General features: G+C 46.8%; 6 protein-coding genes across 6 annotated transcripts; 2 read left to right on the forward strand and 4 right to left on the reverse strand.

Moving 5' to 3' along the window:
- Positions 1-2,132: 2,132 nt before the first annotated feature.
- On the reverse strand, positions 2,133-3,167 carry FOMMEDRAFT_149880 (uncharacterized protein; the record flags this gene model as incomplete). Its single annotated transcript, XM_007261250.1, has 1 exon — positions 2,133-3,167. One exon carries the CDS (start codon positions 3,165-3,167, stop codon positions 2,133-2,135), a length of 1,035 nt encoding a protein of 344 aa, XP_007261312.1.
- An 882-nt stretch (positions 3,168-4,049) lies between these two features.
- Positions 4,050-4,844, reverse strand: FOMMEDRAFT_149881 (uncharacterized protein; the record flags this gene model as incomplete). Its single annotated transcript, XM_007261251.1, has 1 exon — positions 4,050-4,844. The coding sequence occupies one exon, from the start codon at positions 4,842-4,844 to the stop codon at positions 4,050-4,052; it is 795 nt and encodes a 264-aa protein (XP_007261313.1).
- A 679-nt stretch (positions 4,845-5,523) lies between these two features.
- On the reverse strand, positions 5,524-7,869 carry FOMMEDRAFT_137702 (DNase I-like protein; the record flags this gene model as incomplete). Its single annotated transcript, XM_007261252.1, has 6 exons — positions 7,808-7,869; positions 7,717-7,748; positions 7,583-7,650; positions 6,884-7,528; positions 5,729-6,821; positions 5,524-5,671 (listed from the first exon to the last, which is right to left on the reverse strand). Exons 1-6 carry the CDS (start codon positions 7,829-7,831, stop codon positions 5,524-5,526), a joined length of 2,010 nt encoding a protein of 669 aa, XP_007261314.1. The 5' UTR covers positions 7,832-7,869.
- A 131-nt stretch (positions 7,870-8,000) lies between these two features.
- On the forward strand, positions 8,001-9,867 carry FOMMEDRAFT_16060 (uncharacterized protein). Its single transcript, XM_007261253.1, has 10 exons — positions 8,001-8,111; positions 8,165-8,229; positions 8,285-8,371; positions 8,422-8,523; positions 8,580-8,691; positions 8,739-8,831; positions 8,878-9,157; positions 9,219-9,363; positions 9,429-9,663; positions 9,723-9,867. Exons 4-10 carry the CDS (start codon positions 8,485-8,487, stop codon positions 9,818-9,820), a joined length of 1,002 nt encoding a protein of 333 aa, XP_007261315.1. The 5' UTR covers positions 8,001-8,111; positions 8,165-8,229; positions 8,285-8,371; positions 8,422-8,484; the 3' UTR covers positions 9,821-9,867.
- A 364-nt stretch (positions 9,868-10,231) lies between these two features.
- Positions 10,232-12,221, forward strand: FOMMEDRAFT_164351 (uncharacterized protein; the record flags this gene model as incomplete). Its single annotated transcript, XM_007261254.1, has 6 exons — positions 10,232-10,382; positions 10,447-10,564; positions 10,627-10,656; positions 10,709-10,846; positions 10,912-11,227; positions 11,291-12,221. The coding sequence occupies 6 exons, from the start codon at positions 10,232-10,234 to the stop codon at positions 12,179-12,181; spliced, it is 1,644 nt and encodes a 547-aa protein (XP_007261316.1). The 3' UTR covers positions 12,182-12,221.
- Positions 12,222-14,848: 2,627 nt separating this feature from the next.
- FOMMEDRAFT_164352 (uncharacterized protein) lies at positions 14,849-18,063 on the reverse strand (the record flags this gene model as incomplete). The annotated part of the gene is made up of 8 exons (XM_007261255.1): positions 14,849-16,392; positions 16,445-16,962; positions 17,019-17,125; positions 17,187-17,282; positions 17,360-17,423; positions 17,500-17,674; positions 17,847-17,963; positions 18,023-18,063. 8 exons carry the CDS (start codon positions 18,061-18,063, stop codon positions 15,165-15,167), a joined length of 2,346 nt encoding a protein of 781 aa, XP_007261317.1. The 3' UTR covers positions 14,849-15,164.
- Between the last annotated feature and the right edge of the window lie 255 nt (positions 18,064-18,318).

Raw genomic sequence — 18,318 nt, forward strand, 5'->3', positions numbered from 1 at the left:
AGTAAGTATATAGTACCTCGTGCACGGGGAGGGTGGATGTACACGTCCGGGGAGGTATCACGTATGAGGGTGTGCTTCTTGGGAGAGGAGATTCCCAGGGAGAGGAGAGGAAATAAGAGTATGCAAGAGGCCAAGGGAGGGACGGAGGGAGGACGCAGTGGAGAGATAAGCTGTAATTTGAATGGGCGATGTGCAGATGGCCAGGGCAGACAAGAAGCCTTGCCAAATGAATGGCTGGCCCGGACGCTGCTTCGTCCTCCGCTGCTGCAGGCTTGGAAGACCCATGAGAATAGATGTTCACAATCAGCTCCGGGTTCGGTCATGCCGGTCAATCATCCTTTCCTCGGCTCATCCGCCGATCCTTCTTCCTCTCGCTATTTTCCGGAACCATATCTTAGATTTATCCTGCATCTGCTTGTTTGCTTCCAACCTGTCCAGTTTCTCATATCTGTAACCAACAATTTGAACAAATTATCAACAAATGCCCTGAGCAGACAACCTGTGAATTATCGAAATACCCCTCAGGACATGCCAGCATCCGGCATCTTCACTGTAGTTACCGGGTTACTCCTCTGCCACAACCACATGTCAGTTCTACAATCACATTAATCACCCATTCTACCCAAGCTTGTCTACTACTCATTTAGATGGTAAATTCACGAAGTGAGTCGAATCGCCTTCCAGATTCATTTACCACAGTAAATTCCCGACATCAGGGAGCCTCTTGAAATCTTCTCCTCGGACTTGGCACCTGTCCTGGTTTCTTCTGTTAGCCGAGCGGCTCCGAAACCTCTTTGTTTTCCACACTCCCCTCGTGTTAATTCATTTCTCTTCTACACCACTAAAGCTCACGAGATTGCAATTGACTGAAACTCTTTAGTTTTACAGGAAGAGCTTAGGATCCAGTTTCTTATTTTCCCGAATATTCTGACGCGGATCAGTCCTGAAAAATAATAATAATGCGGTTCTCCGAGTCTGTCGTGACACCAGCATGCTACAGTAACGGTGACAGTAACTGACACACGTCCAACACGTCTCCAGGCATACGTGCATACAACTCGCCTGATCCCGTTTCAGAGTAAGGCACTGGCAACTTGGAAGCTTGGAAGCAGAAGAAACTCGGAACGTCAGGATGTTGCGGACAAAGTTCAGGATTTTCGCAACGCACTTACTCGTGGCCGACGGGCGCCGCTTCACTGAGAGATTCATCCAGATTTCCCGGATCGCTTTAATTTTGAGAGGATACAAGCTGGAAAATGCCTGATGTTGTGGGTAAACTTGTATACTCCAGGAGCCGTCTTTAAGCGTTTCGTGCTTGAACGAGGAGCGGACATTGCTTACTATTCGCATACAGCTTACCGATATTTTTAATACCCTCTTCATTCCTTGTCGTTTGATACGTCTTGTCAGTGTGCTCCGATTCTGCGTTAAGCTAAGGCTATTGCTATTTGTGCATGTGCACATACCCTGACAATTATCCTGGGACATAAACCTCCCAGGTTGATCATTGGTAAGTACGAACGCATAATTTATGTCTACCTAGGTGAGTCTGTAGTACTTCGCAGTCCTGTCTGTATATCCACTTTGCCTGCTATAACCGTTCTCAAAGGCCCGAAGCACGACCGCAAGGTCAACTCCGCAACCACACATGTGTAACGCCTCTCACTTGCGCACCGCCGCTATTTGAGTCTTCTCTTCGTCGTGGATTATGCGGTGGTACATTCAAGCATTCGCACTTGCACCTTGCCACTTTCAAACGTGAAGCGACGATTCGCACGTAACCAACAAGAACTTCAAGCAGGACACTGACCGATGTGTCTTGATTCCTTACCCGAGAATCACGGAGATAGGCTGATTATGATCAAGACACTGCATGCAATACTTGGGCAGACAGTGAAGGCGGCGAAACGAAGGTAGCAAACTGCTTCTACCGTTCTTACGTTCCCACATGCCAGAAAGAACAACGATTTAGTGTATCAAGTGAGTATTTATAATCTCAACTCTACATAACAAATATAACACGGGGTATAGATTATTACTATCGAACTAGGATTGTACACAAGTCATATCTAGTGATTGGCATCAAGACTTAGTTGACAGTCCTGTGCACAGCAAAGTAATGATGAAGAAAGCTATCCCTGGAAGAGATTGCCAAATTTAAAGTTGCGGAAGTCATTCATATTCTTCGGAATTCGCTGTAGTATTGGCCTTTTCGGTGCTGTAGCATTTACTTCAACTTTCTTTATGTTGAGGTACGATTGCTTCAAATCGTTTCGTGCTTTATCGAAAATTCCGTAGTCGTTTCTTGAAACACGTAGCCTGTCAAATTCCACAGCTAGTCCCAAACCCTCGTCATCGGAGTCCTCTTCGTATTCCGATGTCGATATCGAATGTATAGTGTTCCCTGATCCTCTGTTCTCAGTGTTATGTGATCCCCCGTGCTCAGTGTTCTGCGGCCCCCTGTTCTGCGACTCTCTTTTATCATCTAGGACCTTCATTGGAAAGTGATGCACATTTTTAAAGGGCGTAATTTTCTTGAGTTCATCTAATGCATGATATACTCTGTGGCAGATATCCATTATTTGCTGATATTGACCTGAGTTATCATGATCCAGAATGGTCTTTATAGTCGTATGGAACGACTTTAGAGGGTTGTTACCGACTTCTTCCATACCTGGGAGAGTCAACGGCATACTCCCCTTGTCCTTGTACTCTCTGATAAGAGCATTCCATTCTTCGACGTGTCCGTCCAGTTCCTCCAGAAATGCACTTTTGATTTTCTTGAACTGTCTCCTGGCTGGAAATACGGCGTGTCGCGTGTGCTGCCGTTTCATGACACATTCTGGGGTATCATTGTCGTTTAGTTTCTTCAGTCTCTGTCTCGCCCTCTCCTTTTCATCTTTCTTAAGCTCGTCAAGAGCAACCTTTACTTTGTACAACTGTGTCTTCTCGTCCTTCAAAACAGGATGTGTTGACGCGAGATCAAAGAACTTCGCGGCAATCTCGATAGCCTTGAGGTGGTCATTTATGTAGTCAATACTCTGTCGTGTCTCATCACGGTTTCGATGTTTCTGTGTATTCTCGAGCCATTCTCGGTGCGGAGCTTGCGTCCTCCTTTTGTACATGAGCGTGCTGCCAAGTGCCGTCCTGTTCGTGCGCCTGTTCATGTCTTGTCCAGTAACAAACTAATGATCCGAAGGGGAGGAGGTTGGCAATCACCTTATATCCTCTACTTTGCTATAATAATAAGTTGCACATTAATATATGACAATTATGCTCCCAAGAGATCGTTACATAATGTACCAAGAGAAATCCATCATTGCACACTACTGGATTTGCCTTGTTGTTCATTGTGCGGCCGCGCCTCTGAACACACGACTTCATCCTCCTTTCTTTAGAAGTGTGAAAGACGATATGCCATGCACTTATGCAAAGTGCCTCAAGCAGACATGGAAAGACACGTCTTGACTGGTCCCCTCCAGAGAAATCGAAATGGACAGGTAGACATAAAAGTTGCGTATAAAGCGTCGTTATATTGCTTATCCCGTTGCTGGTGAGGCACTGGCAGGACAGATGTTGAGCGCTTGAAGGAGGTGAAGAAATAAGTTCAAACTCCGATGCAAGTCCGACATAGTCAGCACATCCGAGTCCTGTCTGAGTCTCTCGGACATGTGGTCGCTATGACTTCAATAAATGTGTGTTATATTCCTGTGCCACATAGCTCCTCTCTTCTCACCTATTCGTTTCGTGTGGAGAAATTCCAACTAATCTTGGATTCCGTAACACTCTATACTAGTAATCTGTCTTTTGGTGAATCTGTATACACACACAATATGTCTGCTAGAATGCTAGGTTTGATAAACAAATCACATTTAGTGCTCTATTGCGGTAATGGACTACTATGTCAATATGCAAATAAAACATTCTAGTCCTAAGCAATATGATACGTATTCAACTCTGCTTCACTAAGGTGCTAATGATACAAAACCACTATTGAGTTATATTTGCAAATCACTAGAGACATTTCCCCTTGGGTACTGTAGTCGTGATTATTTGCCTTTCATAGCCTCTGCTTCAAGACTCTTCACCTTGTCATACATTTTCTTCAATTCACGACGCGCTTTATCATATTCTCTTCTATTGGATCCCGAAGCAGATGCCTTCGTAGACGCATTTGTGCAAGTCTCTTCTTCATTCCTTCCTCTAAAACGAGTATGCACTTGTTCAGGGAGGAGAAGAGTCTTGAGTTTGTCCGCTGCAACGTATGCATTGTTCCAGATGCTCATTGCCTGGTCATATTGTTTCTCGCTTTCTCTTGACAAGATATGTTCCAAGGCTTGATAGAGTTCTCTGAGGGGGTTATTTATCGCTTCAAGGCCTGGAAGAGTCAACTGCCTCTGTTTTTCTGTGATGTACGTCTCCCACTCATCGCATAACGGTTTGAGTGCTCCTAAGAGCTCAGTCTTGCGATTTTCGAGGTCTCCTTGGGCCGCTGTTAATCTTCCTTGTACTATTGACCGCCTTCTTGCCTCTTGCAATTTCACTGTTTCACCTTGAATCTTTTCCGGCTCCTTATCGACTTTCTTCCGTTGCTCTTTGACCTTTGTAAGAGCTTGTTTGGCATCATGTATCAAGTCTACCTTGCTACGATCCGCAGCTTCTCTGCGATTGAAAAAGCTGCAGGCAATATCAAGCGCCGTGACCTGATCGTTTGCACGGTTAGTGGTCTCTTGTGCGTCGGTAATGTCGCTCGTTCTCGCTGTTTGTGAGGACGCTCCTTTGTCGCGATCATTCGACTTGCTCGGTCTCCCGGCCTGGGATCCCCTAGCGTTGGCACTATCCATGACGTGTTCTGCAATGCGATATTAATAGCTTGGTAAAAGCAGGGCAGTTGACTTCCGCTTTATTTCTACGTGCCTCTTTGCTTCTATATTCTATGAACATATCATAATTTGATGCGTAATCATGCATGCTAGAACATACCTGCAAGAGTGTCTCTGGTTGGACAATGAAAATATGTTCTGCAATTTGTTTGTCGTACTGATTGATAAATTGCCTGGCATGATAGTTTGCACGTACTTATAGGGACTAATGCCATCAGGCGCAGTTTTTTAATAATGCCCAAGCTGAAATAGGCTATTTGGAGAAAGATCACTGCACAATGCATAGTTGTGTGTGATTGATGCGGCTGTGTTCCTGTCTGATCATAGCCTAGAAATACGAAAGAAACATTGCCTTGTAATAAGCTTATAAGGACTGAAAAACGGGGATCAAGCTGCCTGTCCTGAGTCTTTGTAGTCTTGGAAGTCTGGAAACGAAGGTATGAGTCGAAAGAGTCCGGTGTTTCGACACGTACCATGACGTATACCTAGAGGCTGCCATTGGTTTACCGCACCTAGTGGCAGAAGCACATAAATTACATAACGCTCTATGCTGCATTGTTTACATTTAGTCAAATCCAACTGCACTGTCGAGGAAATAATGGATGGGTATGAGATTTCGAGTATTACCAATAACAGAACATCAGCTTTTCCCGTTCCTTTTATCCGCTTCACGCAGAGCCTCCCTTTTCACTTCACTACTCCACTTGAAGAAATTACATCTGTACTGAGAGTTTACTTCTTCTCGTAGTCGCCTATCTTTTCCAGCATCGTATCCTGGTCCTACGGGTCTAATGAACAATACTATGTCAACAAATAAAAGGAAATCTTGATAGGTCGAGTCATACCGAGCGCAAATAAAGAATGCTTTCCCTTTATTAGGGCCAGGTTTGTTCACTGTAAATTCCCTGCAAGCCTCACCATGTACGACGCATTTCGGCGGCTCAATACGTGCGAAGAGTGTAGACCATGTATGCGAATTATTCCCCTTTTCCGTCCGCGACGACCCAGGCACAGTCACCGGAGGCGATAATTGCACTTCTGACTGAACAGTTAAAGCGTCCGAATCGTTCAGAAGTGCATCAACATCAATGACTTCCGACTTTTGTGATCGGATTGGACTTTCTTCTTCCTTGTCATCTACGTCGGCCTGGCTTTGCGAAGACGTCGGGCCAGAGAAGAAAGAAGACAGTTTCATCTGGGCAGTCGTACTTTCTTTTCCTTTTAACTTTGGGGCGGAGTTACCCTTCTTTGATTTCTTGGGTGCTTGTGCAGGGTAGTTACTGTCGGCTTGCATTTTTTTACGTTTCAGAGGTGGTGCAGCCTCCGCAGCCACAGTTGCAGAGCTAAGCGATCCATTCGAATGAGGGTCATTGGTAGAGGATATGATGGTGAGATTTGATGAAGTGGACGACCTCGCTATCTTTTCTTCGGGTACAGGCGGAGGAAATATAGCCTCTTGGTTATACGACTTGGATTCATCTGCCTTTGATATTTCGCGGGACTCAATCTCTCTCGTTTTCCCAGAATCTGTGGTTGCAGGTGTAGAAGCGACTGTACTCGACTTCCCAGACGCTGGACGGATAGAAACGGTTGAGGCAATCGCCAAATCCGACTCTGAAGCTGTTGCAGCTTTCTTTCCGAAGAAACTCGACAATACTTGTTGTTTGCCTGAATATTCCACCCAGAACTTGGTTGCCAGTCTCGGCGGATCGCGTTTTTCGCCATTCATCTTGAGCATATCTTTTAAGTACAGTGTGTCGCCGCCTTCGTCCGTAATTTGGTCGTGTAGGTCAATATATACTGGGCAATGGTCAGAGCCCTTCACGTGGGCTTGGATATCACCATGCTTAAACCATGGTAGTAGACCCTTAGTGAGAAGGAAATAGTCAATCCGGGTGCCGTAGTTAGTTGTCCGAGCGTCTATCTTCTGGTTCCAACCTGTGAACACATTGATCATTAAGCCGTGAAATTCAGTGAGCAATGGATCACTTCATACTTACAGGTATACATTCCCTTTCTTTCCGGCCAACAGTTCCGTACAATATCGTACATGGGACCTATAGGATGAAGCCACTCGTGAAACCATTTTCGCGCTGGATGTACCCAGAACTCTTCCTTGTTACTCGGAAGCTCACCGTCGCAGTGATCGATAGGGGCAGCACAGACATTAATGTCTCCAACGACAATAACCTCCCGCTTGTCGACCTCCGTAAGTAGGCGTACCCGCTCCTGAAGCAAAAGGTGAAAATTCATTTTATATGGCAGCCGAGCATCCGACGTTTCGTTGGGACAATAAACGTTGATGAGAACGAAGAGTCCGAAATCGAGCATGAGAGCCCGGCCTTCCTTGTCTAATTCTATTAGATCCATATGTGTCTTTGATGCTTCATCTTCCAAAAGTACCATCTCATGTGCGTCCGGAATGACTTGAGATATTCGCTCTTCTGCGGATAAAGGAGGCTTCAGCCCAGACTGTAAGCGTCCCGAGATGCCTTCTTCTGCCTTGAGCGGCACAACCCGCGAAGACTTGGTACAGACGCTGACACCACTGTAACCTCCTTTTATAGCGGGGAAGGAAAAGAAAGCATCGTAGGACTCTGGCAGAGCGACACTTTTGTCTATGGTTTGACGCGTGGATTTGACCTCTTTAGCAAGGACATGGATTAGGAATAAGCACTTCAACACGTGTCGTTACGCACCTTGGAAGCAAATAATATCCGCACCTAGCTCATTGAGGATACCGTCTCCAGACTTGAGTGTGTTCCAACTAAACGGAGACATAAAGGTTGAGTATTATAGTATACTTATGATCATGCTCGGGTGAGACGCGTACGGATGATACTGTGGAAGAGTGCGAATTCCGTTCTAAACGAATATAGCACGTAAGCCACATAAGCATAGTCTTTCTATATCTGGTGACTCACTATGTTCCATGTGAGCAACCTCATTGCAAGGCATGGCAAACAAACGGAAAACGATGGTAGGCAAAGACGAACTTCGCGACGCGACCTGTGTAACCGCGTTCGCGTCTTGGGCGTTCAATGAGCGTCACGTGCACTTTTTGCTAGTGATTTTCTTGCAGTCTCCTGAGTCTTGCCAGTTACCTTTGAGCAATGCGCCCAAGTATCTACAGACCGCTGCTGGCGAGTGTAGCTAGTAGCAGCTCGAGTGCACCGTCAGTGTGCTCCAGAGTTGCCGTTCAAACTCGGCTTGCTTCCGTACAGCAAGGTAGGTTTACTGCTCTCGTGCTATTTTCATATCTAACTGTATGGCCAACAAAGCTTTCTCTGGTAGTGGACCGAATAGAAGAAAAAAAGACAAACCAGTGCGAGAGAAAGTAGCAGGTGTAAGTAACGTTCAAATGTATTTGACCGAATTTGTCTAACTGGTGCGGAATACAGGCCTTTCTGCCGCTGCCCCCAAACCAGGTAGAATCTTTCGGTGGTCATGTTGAGACCGGCTTGGCTGAGCTTCCGGTCATCGAGAAGGTATTGCTATGCCAATATCAACGTCTTCAAGCTGCTGATATTTGCAATAGGGAGCCTATCCTTCAAAATATCTCGGAAAGGCCATTCGCTTCTCTCCCTCAGACGGTGCCATGATGAAAACATTCGGACTTCCAAGAAATGTGCTTGTGGATGTACGTATCGCCAGACTTTCCGCACTTTGTTGTTATGTTGTGAACGCTCTCGTCAGTTCCGACTATTATCAGCACCGTGTTCAGTGTCACGAAGAACGACTCAATCTATCGCAAGGAGGTTAGACCTGGCAGCCAAAGGATCAAGTCTTAACGACCGCCTCGTCATGAGTAAGTGGTATGGAGAGCTCAGCTGCATAGTTTCTGACTTGAACTAGCTGGTCCGGCTGGTTGCGGGAAGAGTTATTTGATGCTACAAACGGTTTCTTATGCTTTGGCTAACGAGTGGATAGTCATGTACATTCCCAGAGGTAATTTACTTAAAATGTGCCTATAGGTGTAGCTGATATTCCATAGCTCATAAGCTTGTCGATTCGTCAACCACCTACTTCTACGACGCTCGAACCCAGACCTATTTGCAACCAACTGCTTCGAACCAAATACTACAGCGATTCCTAAATGTGAACAAAAAAATCATTGACCAAATGAAAGTCACTAAAGAGGTGGTCTTCGAGAGGCGAGCTTCAGTTCCTGTTGGAGAACCACTGCTGTCACTCTTTGCTATTGCTGCTTCCGAGCAGCATCTCGCTCCGATGATTCTGTCCGTTGTTCTTGAAGAACTCGGAAAGCAAGAGAAGTTAGCTCCTATTTGATTTCTTTGTGTTGACGTAGCTGACATGGTATCGATACACCGATAGGTTCCCAGTCCTTCTTGCCGTTGATGAGTTCCAGTCATTGTATTGCAAAACGGAGTACCGCAATCAGCATTACGAGCACATTAAGTCCTATCACTTGTCACTGCCAAGGCTGGTAATGGAATATGCGAGTGGCAAGCGCGTTTTCGTGAGTTAAATATTCTTCCGTGATACCGCAGTCAAAATCTCATTTTCGTGATCCCATGGCTTCAGAACCGAGGAGCTGTGTTAGGCGCAGTATCACAAAGTCTCACGCAGTATCCGTTTACTCCGGAACTTCAGACAGCACTCGAACGAGACAAATCGATTGACCCGTATACGAAACTCATCCCAGGCATGGTCGAGTATGCTCAAGGCTTAAAGGCGCTTCGAGTGCCCGACAAATTGGAATATGCGGAGGCGGCAGCTATGTTTGAGATTTGGATGAAGGACAGAGCTTTACACTCAGGTGAAGTTGCCTTCGTATGTCCTGTAACAGATGGCTAATTGCATTTTTTTCCCATGTAGATGCTTATGATGAGTTGTTCTTGTCAAAGTACAGCGAATCATCTGGGAATGCACGAGATTTCGTTCATGGAGGGCTGTTAGCCACGCAAACTTCATAATATTAATATCCTAGAATATATACAATGTTATTTCATAATATTTCAACGCACATTTGAAACACTTATTTTGAATACTTTCTACCGCTCATCCTTGCATTTGGCTGTTCACCTTCTTTCAGTGAAGACGAAATTTCTCGCGGTTTTTGTAATAATTAAGGCATTGATGCAGGGCCATCACGAAAAGTGACAAGGCTAGCATCGGCTTAACCGCACTAGCTCAACACAGCCATGCTCTCACCGAAAGGCAAGCACAAGTTCGTGCCACACAGCACGCAGCAGGTCACTTACGCTGGGCGATGATCCTATATACATCTGTCTGTATATAATACCTCTCCACCGTCTTCCTTCACCTTCTTTACACTTCTCGTCGCCTCGTCGCCGTCACTGTTTCCGCTGTTGCCGTTGGCCACGATGAGTCTTGACCAAAATCTCTTCACATTGAATATCACTCCTCGCGAGGGCGACCCGTTGGTCACGGAGCTCATCGATCCCTCGGGAACTGCTCATTATCGGAAAGTTCGTACACAGAACGCAGGAGGGCTGTATGAGTTTAGTTTATTCGGTGAGCATTTGAATATGTCCTGAGACACGACAAAATGAATCATGTATCGTGTAAACCTAATCAGAGCCACTTTACGAGTCATTGCTCGCAACGGTGACCGCTCCGAGTGCTACGAGCAAGCATAAGACAGTCGAGCTGCATAATCCATCGGTTCCTGTAGAATTGAAATATACTGGGACTTTGTATGCTTTACTTACCAAAACCGTACTGCTTTTCAAATCTGACCAAAAACTACCACTTTTAGCACCTTTCGTTGGTCGTTCAAGTGGGAAGAGTGCGTGTTTCTCATACTACTGTGCAAATCCATTGGCTGATGGTGACCGTAGACATGAATTTGAATGGAAGCGGGAAGAATGCTTTCTCATTCGTAAACCCGATCCTCCAGTGCTAGTTGCGATAACGAAAGAGCCTCCGGGAAAAATAAAGACGAAGTCGGTTCAAATACTTGATTATAATCTCCAAAGGTCCGTAAACCAATATCACCCTAACCAAATCATTGTCTAACTCGACTCGTCCCTTCATTCCGTAGATTCGATATCAATGACCGGAAGGGCCTTGAAATAGTCCTTCTCTCGGCTTTGTTATCGTTCCAAGACTACTCGGAGGATATACACGGTCGGAAAGAAGATAGTACTTCGAGTACACCTTCGCTTTTGGGTACACCCGCCACGAAGACTTCAAAGACTCCGGAAGTTACCTCTCCACCGCCTGAACTGCCACCGAAACCACAAAAGACAGGAGTTGAGAAAGTTGCTGAGATGCAGACAGGAGAGTTAGGGGAAGTTACGGTTGAGGCAGACGGCCTGGCTCAGGATTACGCACAGTACTGTGCAAACTTGCTCGAGGTTCGTCGCTATATGCCACTTCTTTGAATTCTTTACTTAATGACGCTTGTATCGTTACTATAGGGAGAAGAGACGTTCTTCGTGATACTTCGTTCTTCATCAGCCCTCACTGTGCCCAAAGTTCTAGAAATTGCACACCAAACGAAGCGCATTCGACACAAACAAGGTTTAGATGAGGAGCTTTATCAATATGTTCAATACGATACCGAAAAGTCTACGGGCAAGAAAGGACCACGTATCATCAAGCTGGATGATGATGCGGAAGAAAAAGATCGATATAAGCCTCCCGAGAGCTTGACAGTACATCTAAGCAAGATACCGTTACCTGAACTTCAGCCAAAGGTAAAGGAGAAATCAAAGGAGAAAGGGAAGAATAAGGACAAAGAGGCCAGCGATGAAGACCTTAAGGAGGATAAATCAAAGGCCAAGAACAAAAGCAAAGAGAAGGAGGAGAGCGAAAAGGAGCGTAAGAAGCGTGAAAAGGAAGAAGAAAAGGAGCGACAGAGGAGGGAGAAGGAGAACAAGAAGAATAAAAGGAAGAATCGGGCAAGGTCTCTGGATCGCGACGAGCGAGGTGCGATGAACAGCACGTTAGCGAAGCCGCCGCCACCGCCTCAGCCAAACGTCCACATCCCTCCGCATATGGTCCATCCCAACCAGCCCTCTCCGTCTCCTTCACAGCTGAATAATCCAATGGTCTATGCTGCCCCCACACCGGTCCCGCCAAGGCCACCTCTACTGTCCCCCCAAGGTCACTACCCAACATATCCTACATATCCGACTCACCTTCGCACAGGACCTTCTCCACAACCTCCAATGAACTATCCCATACAAAGACCCGTCTCTGCGTACGGGCCATATCTCGGCCCTCCTCAGCACCCTCCACCGCAGCAACGAGCGCAGTCTCCCGGCTCCGGCGTAACTGGACTGCTAGACAAGCTAAAGTCATGGTAATCTTGTCTCGACACGTCTCTTTTGCAATATTTGATTACCTTTCATCTTCGGACTTCCACCTTCGTCTAATTGATTATATTGGATGGCAATAAATACTGTAGATTCAGTTAACGGAAGGAATATTGTATACCATAGTAGACCATACAATGATGCATATTAAAAAATGAAAAACCAATGCGTTTTGTTTCGTCCGATGCAGTAGCCGAGACCGTGTGCTTCTGCCGATCACTCGGCTAGATGTTAAAGGTAGTTAGAGCAACTGTCACGCACTTTCCTTTCTCTAACCCTATTCATCAAGTGTCTTTTCGCAGCCGGTGAGGTCCTCGTTGCTGCTTTCGGGTTGTGCTGAATTGGTCTAGGAGGTCCAGAAAATATCCATGTCTCGTAGGTGCCTTGCATCGGAATCTCTATGATTGACTCAAAATTCATCAAGACAGTGCGATGAACAGTGTCGCCATCGACTCGCCGAGTTAGGGACAAGTTTCTTGATCTGTTAATTTCAGTGCTCAGCCTCTAGATGCGTACTCCTTGCATCACTGTTCGGTCTGTTCGTTCCTAGGCAAGGCTTGCTAGTAGACAGACTGCTCAGTGATGTCTTCACACAGTTGCTTGGTAGAAGGATGCTGCGCATCATGCACAGCGTCATAGTTTAACTATATACGCGCAGGGTTTCCTAGGCCCTGTTGTTGCTGGGCGATCGGAATGACTTGCTGATGGTGGGAGGTCATACCACCCTTCAGGACTATCAACACGAGAAGCGTATAAGAATATACGTGATATCTGTGAATGCCGAATGCAAGATCTCTCTTGAAGACGAATGAAGAAACCGCCTTAGCTCCTCCCTATTGAACTCCGACTTGACTCATGGACTTCTAGTCTAATGGCGTACGCCCCAGGTGCTGTAATGCCTGGACTCCGTTTTCCCATCGTTACAAGGACCTGCGGCGCCGGAGCACGGCTATCTCTTGGAATTGCTTGCGGTCAGCGAACGGACGGATCGTTGCTTTGCGTTGCATCGCATCGATTTCGCCTCTGCGACCGCATCCATGAGCAGTACCATCGTCAACAGGGGGACGCCACTATATCTTTCAATAAGGTGAAAAAAGAAAAGCCAACAATTGATAAAATCAGGTATCCCGGTCGACCGGTATTCACCATCCTCGTTGCAACAAACTTCTCGATGTCCGAACTTCTTCCTCACATACCCCTGGGCGTCTGTCCACACATCCACATCTCCCACACATCCCACATATCGAAGTTGGCGTTCATAGATGTGGAATGTGTGGCTTCTAGCTTCTAACTTCTTTTAACTTCTGAGTTCTGATTTCGTGTCTTCACGCGAGTTAAGTCCACATAATCAGCACGCATCACTTTACTTTGAGTGGACATCCTTGTTTTTCCTTGTGCTTCTGTCTTTTAGTTTCGATGCTTCGATGGCTTCGCGCGCGTGTTCGGAACGCAATGCGGATTGATCAGTCATGATCATCAATATCCTCCTTCGAATCCAAAGTTCAGAACTCAACAGGAGGGAGGATGGGATAGATGGGTAATCTGGACGCGAAGGATGGCGTTCGCCTCATTTAGACTGAATCACTGTATGGGGAAAGGCGAAGCTTTCATGATGTTCGTATGAATAGCTCTATATGTGCGTGGGTTACTGTGCGAAGAGATATCTCCAAATGATATGGAAAGAAGCCCACATAGCCCTGAGCAACGTTTCAAGTCAGGTCTGGGAGAGAGAACGATCCGGTTTTTCTCTCAGCCTCGGAACTCATCTGCATTTTGTTCCCCGAGCACGTATTGAACTCATCAGCTTTTTCAATATCACCCCGACTTTGAACTCAGCTGTCCTAAATTTGTTGATTTGATTGTACGTGTCTTGTCCTCGTCAGCACTGTTGACTACAAACCGGATGAAGCGCGTTTGGACGGGAGAACTCTCGTGTCTGTATTGTAATGTGTTTTAAAGTTACTGTTGCATACAAGTATTATGGTTAGGTTTTGAAGTTGTAGATCACTTCACAGAATGGGTATTATTCATACATATTGTATACAAACTCCGAGCCTCCAATAGGCGGATTTATAATTACTTCAGATATATAGAATCTTCGTTCATCTTTCCGATTCTTTATATCTATATCCGTCTCGACTGATAACAAGATGAAATGAGAGACGAAGAGAGGTGAGACGAGTAATCAACCGAGCCATCGCAACCGCAACCGCAAAGAACCACATCCGTAGTAGGCCAATCACTATCAGCGCTAAACGCCGAGACAATGCGACCCTACACTACAAAGCCACAAACACGAATGCATTCTCGTAAATCTGATTACTTTTCTTCCTAACGTTCCGGTCAACGTATCTCCAAGCAGGCGCTATATAAACGCGGAAGTACACGTGAAATCAATCCGTTCTTCCAAATACACATATGAACACTCAGATAGAAGCGCACCTGCATATATGCGCTTTCTTAACTTAAGCTTCTCTTCGCAAATATAGGATACATGTTCCCTGAAGCGTGTTAAATGGAAGCCCTACGCCTGAATGTTTGAAGGGTGGATGGTTGCATGGAAGCGGCGGTGTTTATTTGCGGGGGTGGCACAGAATGGATCTTCGGTTACGGTTGAAGTGAATGGTTTCACCCGTTTTATTTGTAGTTATTTGGTAAAGCAGTCGTTAGTTAATGAGCATACATAAATTGCGAGAATGTATTGTACAATGTGGGCTGCAGAATCTACATGAACAGAAGGCAAGGAAAATACACAATAAAGATGTCGGAGAGTGCAAATAGCAAACTAGGAAGACCCATTCCAACACTAGAGGTACCAATTACAAGACGGACATGAGACGTGATTGCCATATAGGCGAATAAAGAATTATGCGTGTATCATAAGGCAAAAGAGTGTAATATAGTGCTAAGAAAGGATGGCAACGCACCAAAGCAATGTATCACGGAAAGACAAAAATAATGAAACAAGACAAAATTACGCCGCACAGGTCACTTCAAACAAACTGTGCCAACTATCAGATCGGCTCTCTGTCTCTAGGCTTTCGTCGCGCATATCAATGAAGCTTGGCTCTTCAGTTGGATGCCAATCAATATGCACTTCGAGCCGGGGTTTACGCTTCTGCGAGGGCCGTCGTGTACGAGCTTCCTGTACGAGTGTATGCGGGTTACTGCTCCCGAAGTCGGAGACAGTGCGAGGCCGGACACGTGCGTTTAAGTTCGACACACCAAGAGAAGTTGCAGCTGTTTTGGATGGACGATGATCGCGAGAAGATGGTTTTGTGGAAGATGATACTGAGGAAGAAGATGCCGGGGCATCAAGAGGATGGAGGTGAGCAGGAGGGTGCGTCGAGGTTCGTTTTGGGAAGGAGTACGTTTCGAAAGATTCTTTCGAAATTCGAGGGCTGTATGAACGCTTTGATCGCTTCGGCTTGCGCGAGGCGCAACTGTCATCTGACTGAGGTGAATCTGGCTGGAGTAAGGAAGGATTGGGTAGCAAGTCCAATCCAAAGATTTTGTCGACCTCTGTGTCGATATCTCCATCCACTTCTCCCCCGAAAAGCACGCCCCATGCATTCTGACGAGGTGTCAAGTGATACCATGGCTGTCCGTTGATAGACACAGAAAGGCCACGATTGTCTGAGGCCTGGCTTCCGCTCGAAAGAGGCGACTGATCTTCGTTGCTCTCCGATAAATCTTCGACAATAACATTCATGCTCCTTCCTCCAGACAGAGTCTCCGCCTCTTCATCCTCATCATCTGAAAGGCTCATAAAGTTCTGCGAAAGCCGAGGCTTCAACCTCCCAACCGCACCATCTGCACCTCGACCCTCTAGTCGTTTCAGAGCATCCGAACGCTGGGCTCTCCTGTATCTCGTCGAGACAGTTGACGATCGGCTAAGCACGTCGGCGGACATGATCGATTTGTCCGAAGTTGCGTCGATCTCTACAGGGCCGGAATGAAGGAGCGGCGGAGACGGATCGGCAAAGCGCATAGGCGACAACTCCCTCCGAAGAGTAGTTGGAGAACTGGGGAATGCAAAGCTTGCGTAGCGTGGAGACGGGGCATGAATGGTCGTAGGTAGCCGCTGTGTGCTAGAAGACGGTTCCGGTAATAGTGACCGATGTGGGTCTGGGAGGCTGTTCGCTGATATTGGGCTACCTGGAGGCGAGGCAGGAGCAGGTGGAGAGAACATAGGAATAAACCTAATCAATACAATTAGGACGCGCCAGACGGGGATGATTACTGGAAACTTACGAATGGTTAAAGGTTGGTGAGAACGCAGATGAGCTCGCCTGCCGCCTACGGTCGTTTGAAGGAAAGAGTACGCTTTCTTTTCCCTTCAGACTAACGGACCGCAATGACTGGGACTCTGCGAGATCAAGTGAGAGGAAAGAGCGGTGCTCTGCATGATTGCGCTTCTTTTTGAAAGTGAAGTAAATAGGTTCGTCGGTCGATAATAATGACTCCAAAGTTTCGTGACCAGACGAGCTTGGAGCTGGCTGTAAGCCAACAGGATAGTCGGACAGTTCGGGAAGTTCATCCATAGGAGGCAGGCTGCCACGGCGTGGACCATAATACTCTGTTGCCCAAGGGGTGGAGGTGCACGACGGCGAGGAGCCCTCAGACAGTAAACCGCATCTAAACAAGTTTGAATAGTTTGAGAATGCCATATCGCAGGCGGAAAAAGGACGAGGAGGAAGGAGGAGCAGACGCGGGCAGCAGTCGGGAGGAATGTACAGACCAGACGCGCCCGCGGAGGTCATATATGAGCACTGCACAACTCGGCAAGGGTCGATCAGCGTCTGTCACATCACGGTTATTTTTTTACACATTTGCTAGCCTCATTTGGGGTATCGCTCAATTGTCGTGCGCGCATCCGACCGGTATAATGTCCGGCGATTCCCTCCCATGTCCATCGGGTCGCACTTGTTTCACCTTTGTATGACAACGCGAGAAAAAACGCCAGAAGGTTCAGAAGCCAGCCCACGATGCAGACCGTGAGGCAGCTCGTGAGCTGGAAGTCGTTCATTCGCGTTCACAAAATTATCCAACAGCCTTCCTGTCACCTCACAGCGCCTTTTGTTCGATGCCCCTCAATTACGGTCTAAGAAATAGCACGAAGAATTCTCAGCCGGTTCTTACCCTGCACACTAGACCATCATGCCATACCGCCGCCTCCATCCGGTCCAGTGCCCGCCGAGTTAGCCTCCTCCGCCCGTGCCTTCTTGATGAACTGATTGTGATGAAACCGGTGCGCTTCGATCAACGCTGTCCCGCCCCATCCAGCTCAGTCGAGAGCACTGTCGTACCATTCGTCGGCGCCCTGACCCGCCCGCGTCGCTCAGGCCTCGCAAATCACTACCATCACATTTTGCTTTTACTCCTTTCGTGAACAAGAAAATGCGAGCACATAGCGCAAAGTTCTCGGTCACTGCCTTTGTGGTGTCTCCAATACTCCGATCGCCGTTGAATGGTTCGGAGTCGCTATAGGCGACACCGTGATTGATCACAAAAAATGTAAACCATATCAGACCATAGCGCGGAGTGGCTTATTGACCTCGCAACTCATGGCTACAGTTGCTGTTAGCCGAAAAACCTTCGAACTGAGCCAAGGATACATGATTTTATTTTTCAACCCTGCGCCTCAATGCTCTACATCTTAGCGCTGTTCGAGTCGAAGATCTTGATACAGCAGTCTGCGCCATATGGACTTGCAGACGATCCACCACGTTGATCAGACACGGGTATCCGTATCGCAAATCGTTTTCGCTTCCTATACGTACCGTCAGCGTCTTATTTTTCAGCCAACTCTTGGCTTGAAATGCAGTCTACTCGATTCTCGACGTCACGGATGCATATCGCTTCGTCATCATCCTGGACTAACAGTTATCTCTCGGACTTTCTGCCGACCTCCCACTTGCTTAAATGTAGTAAGGCGCGTAAGATAAACGGACCGCGAAAGCCACGTTTGTCTCGTTGAAGGTCTCGGACCGACTCGAGTCCCGGCTTTTAATTTATCGGCATCGACCAGATCCAGCGAAGATGTTGGTGTCAACAATCTGTGGTCTCACATCGACAGGGCTAGATTCGCCCAGGTCTTCCTTTGTCAGTCTGGTTCGACCAAATTT

Source organism: Fomitiporia mediterranea (assembly GCF_000271605.1).
Source record: "Fomitiporia mediterranea MF3/22 unplaced genomic scaffold FOMMEscaffold_1, whole genome shotgun sequence".
Classification (NCBI taxonomy): Eukaryota; Fungi; Basidiomycota; class Agaricomycetes; order Hymenochaetales; family Hymenochaetaceae; genus Fomitiporia; species Fomitiporia mediterranea.